The sequence below is a fragment of the Papilio xuthus genome, unplaced genomic scaffold (assembly GCF_000836235.2).
Source record: "Papilio xuthus unplaced genomic scaffold, Pxut_1.1 DF828142.1, whole genome shotgun sequence".
NCBI classification, from domain to species: Eukaryota; Metazoa; Arthropoda; class Insecta; order Lepidoptera; family Papilionidae; genus Papilio; species Papilio xuthus.
In genome coordinates this window covers 4,268,773-4,272,834 of record NW_013530507.1, presented here as the reverse complement: position 1 = coordinate 4,272,834, position 4,062 = coordinate 4,268,773, and the positions used below count along the sequence as shown (strand labels likewise).

The window sequence follows — 4,062 nt, the reverse complement described above, 5'->3', positions numbered from 1 at the left end:
CCGTCTTCACTTCACGACTATATTCGTAACAACTGTCAAAACGCCTTATATAAAGATGGTGCCTCGACCCCTCTCAAGCCCACCTGGCTCTGCTCTGATTGGTCGTTACTTAAATTACGATAATAATGACATTTAGTCTAGGAAAAACGTAACTTATAAAGTAAGATCAAATTAAAAGTTATTAGAAGCTTTTACAATATCAATAAACATTAAAAATTGCACACAATGCGTTAAACAGTAATTCAGTTGACAATGGCTACTTAATAACTTCCTACTTTAAATATATTGTTAGCTGAGGGTGGAACTTAAAAATAATGGTAGGGTGATGTCAATATAAGAGACCGCACCCTCATTTTCGGGCCACACTCGCCACCGAACACTGAAGCCAGCGGAAGCTCTGCCCGTTTGACTAGCCAAAATAATTAATCATTTTAACTGATAGTTGATTAAGTTAATGTTGTATTTTTAAATTATTTTAGTGTTAATTACATTTATTCAATTCTGTTAGTTTTCTTATTAATTCAAAAAGTACTGTAGTAGTGTATAAGAGATTGTTGTTTTAATTTTCCCTGCTTCTGATCCTTAAGATCAGAAGTGGAATAGTGAAACTCCCACGTCCTTGTTTGTACATCCTGATACGATGTGTTTCCATTGTTATTTCTTTAATTGGCTAGTCATACGATCAGAAACATATTTTTGGAAATTGTAACTATCCTTGTTTAAAAGGACAAATTAACCCTTAGTTTTCAGTGTTTCGTATAATATACGTAAGTAAGACGTGATGTGACGGTGTGATCAAGTTTTATAATGTCAACTTTGGTGAGTACGTTCCAATTGTTTTCTTCTCCGCTTTAAAATAACAAATAGAAGTTGTATTTGTTAGCTTTTTGTGTAAATTTTAGAATGGCTCAAATTTTAATATTTTGTCGTGTCTACCCAATACCCTTGATCAATTATTTACCGTAACTTGAATGCCCTGCTTGGAATAACGTCAATTTTATGTTTATTTGCTAAACATCTTCTTAATTAATAAAATACGTAAATAATTGCTCCATTTAAATGCTTTAATGGATTTAAATATTAATTTAATGCTCAAATTTTAATAATTTTTTTTAAGCAATTACTCAATAACTTGTCAATTTTTTGTCTACGTTATATTATACGTAACGCAATAATGATACAACGAAAAACGTATTCTAAATATCAAAAAAATGTTTATATTTTTAATAATAGCATAATTTAAAAATAATTTGATTTTTTAAGTTAGAACAATTTAGTTTTTAAAGTATATAACATGATAAATAAGTTGCTATATTTTATTTTTGAAATACAAATTAAAGGTGCCCTAAATAAAATTAATGATCTGTCACAAATTTAACTGCCATAAATCTACCAAATGTGTAAAATTTACAAGTCTTTTTCAGTGGCTTTCTTTTATATTGAAAGCCTAAATCAAAGAGTATATGGTCTATCTACACGAAATGTCACCACCTCAATCCTTGTATAAACTTTTTTTTACCGTCTATCTTATTATCTTTATGTTATACTCTATAATAATCTGTCAAAATCAAAAGTTTCAAACTTATATCAAAAGAAAAACAAAGTTTTATTTGCGTTTGTTTTTAAGTTTTCATATTATAATAGTAATTGACCAGGAAATTTTACATTCACGTCGGTAAATAATAAGAATAAGTTGAAAAAGAAGGTACATTACGAATCTCCTTGTGATTCTGACAATGATTGGACCGATTCTACCGGCGACTCAAAATACTCCGATTCGGATAGGTTGGTTAATTTATTTACGATTTATTAATTTCAGTAGTGAAAAAGTATTATTGCCCTTTGGTTTTATTTTAGTTCGGTTCCAGAATGGGATTCTGACGTAGGTGAAGATGGGGAGTTAGTTTTTATAAAAAATAATGCAAACAACGATGTGAATACTCCACTTTTGGAAAATTGCGAAACTTTTAAGTTAAGAAGTGACTTCAAGAGGGCTTCAACGCGAAGGTCCACTAAAGGTACTGTAGTGTATGCATAAACGTAGTGTTGTTTGTCTCGAGCGTACACGCCATAAGTACATGCCGGAGAGAGGGGACGTCAGTCGATGTCAGACCTTTGAGCCGGCAACACGTGTCGGTACGTGAACGAGCCAAATATAGCACAACGAATGCTACAGGTACGAAAACGTAAATGAACTAATTATTAAAGTTAATTTTAAAGTACCTGAGAGAACCACAGTCTCGAAACTGTTTTACTGTCCTTTGGTTACCTGTGTACTTTTTGTTATAGCTTATTGTATAACTAATTTTATTGTATACATTTCAGGTAGAATTTTCAAATCTTTAAAAAGCCGCAAGGCAAAATATGACAATGCAAGTAGCAAAATTAATGAATTCGAAAGTTCAGTTACCAAATATTCTTTAGAAGATAATAATAAATTTGTTATCATACAGGTAAGAAAACATTCTTAATAAACCACAACTTTGTTTATTTGATAAAGACAATTTTTAATATGTTTTTTTGTTAATATAAATTACAGGTTAGCAAGAATATGATATTTAACAGTGAAAAGAACTGCCAAATAGAGAAATTATTTGGTATGAGTTTAGAGACTCATATGGACGGAAAGACATTAATTGTTGCAAATTTCTTAACAGAAGCTAAAGCAATATACATTCCACGAGTCAAAGTAGGTTATTACCTAGTAAAAATAAATGGAATTGAAGTAAACTCTTACAACATCAATATTATGCTACAAGGAGTAATTGAAGACATTGAAAGTCCAAAACTAACATTTCAAGTAGTAACTGGAGGATTTAATATTGATCTTGTTAAGTTACTAACATTAAAAAATTCTCCGGAAAATTCTCTAACTCAGCTTTTGAAAGATTTGATGTGTTCTGTTCTGTACATATGTTGTAATGATATTGAGTATCAGAGTAATGATAAATGAGTACTTTATTGCTACCCTTGGCCATATAATCAAAACTTTATAATACAAGAGGGGCTTATGTGACACTTAATCATTTGGCCCCTAAATCATTGGGTACTAGTGAACCAGTAGTATCAACTGTCCTTTACAACAATACTTTAATTAATGTCACTTACGCATCTCATTTTAGTGATCTACTTTTACTGGTTGTACCTAACAAGAATTTAGATCTTTTTTGCGCTAAAAAATTAATAGGTTATGTTGTAAAAATCTTGGAATTCCTTTATGGGTCATTAAAATCCTGTTTTACAAAACCTAATAATGTAGATAAGCTAGACGGTTTGTTTTCTCGTATTTTCGTTCATTTATTGTTAATATAATTAAAATAATTTGTCTAAGAACTTTTTTCTTTAAATTTTCAGACGGATGATGTTGAAAATTTTCAAAGGCTGTACACTGTAATCGGAGCATGTCTATACTATTCTGGACACTTGTTAAGTTCACATATATGTGATGAGGACTTAGTAGAAATTAATGCGTATTTAAAATTTAACAGTATATTAAGGCTTAGCACTGAAAAGGAGTTGGACAAACTTGTTATGTGGAAGGAAGTTTTTATCAAAGAACATAGAGGTCAGAATAAAAACGACAGAAATGAGAATAAGTAAACTTGAACTTTTTAATTTTTTTTTTTGTTGTGTTGTCCAATTCTTTTTTTTTTAATGTAGAATACCAGATGGGCGTTGGTTTCTTTTGATCGTTGGTAAGGGTCATTTTATATTAGCCACCCTTATGGAAGCAGGTGGATGTACAGAAGATGTAAGTAATTATTGTTAGTTAATTTTTCTGACTCTAATTTTTCCTTTTTTGTTCTTCTATCAGTCAATCTGTATGGATTCATAACAATGTTGCTTGGCATGTTGTTTACAAACATTGCTTATCAAGGAATATTCTTAAACTTTTTTCTCTTCTATCAATATCTTTGTGTATAAATATTAGTGATTTTCTTTAAATTGTTTGTTTTACAGGCGATAGGTGTAACATCCCCATCTCCATTTTACGTGGAGGAATGTGAAAGCTGTTTGGAACTGCTTTACGAAGTGGGACTGCATAAATATTTGACTACCTGG

The 4,062-nt window shown here is 30.6% G+C and overlaps 1 protein-coding gene across 1 annotated transcript; it reads left to right on the top strand.

Moving 5' to 3' along the window:
• Positions 1–1,928: 1,928 nt before the first annotated feature.
• On the top strand, positions 1,929–4,056 carry LOC106114295 (protein inturned-like). Its single transcript, XM_013307434.1, has 5 exons — positions 1,929–2,018; positions 2,326–2,453; positions 2,540–2,689; positions 3,355–3,596; positions 3,961–4,056. Exons 3-5 carry the CDS (start codon positions 2,552–2,554, stop codon positions 3,965–3,967), a joined length of 387 nt encoding a protein of 128 aa, XP_013162888.1. The 5' UTR covers positions 1,929–2,018; positions 2,326–2,453; positions 2,540–2,551; the 3' UTR covers positions 3,968–4,056.
• The last annotated feature ends 6 nt before the right edge of the window (positions 4,057–4,062 follow it).

Bases quoted from the DNA above. Each gene is read 5' to 3' on its own strand.
- LOC106114295 (XM_013307434.1), top strand. From the start codon at position 2,552: ATGATATTTAACAGTGAAAAGAACTGCCAAATAGAGAAATTATTTGGT. The intron at 2,690-3,354 runs GTAGGTTATTAC...TTAAATTTTCAG, and splicing joins TATACATTCCACGAGTCAAA to ACGGATGATGTTGAAAATTT.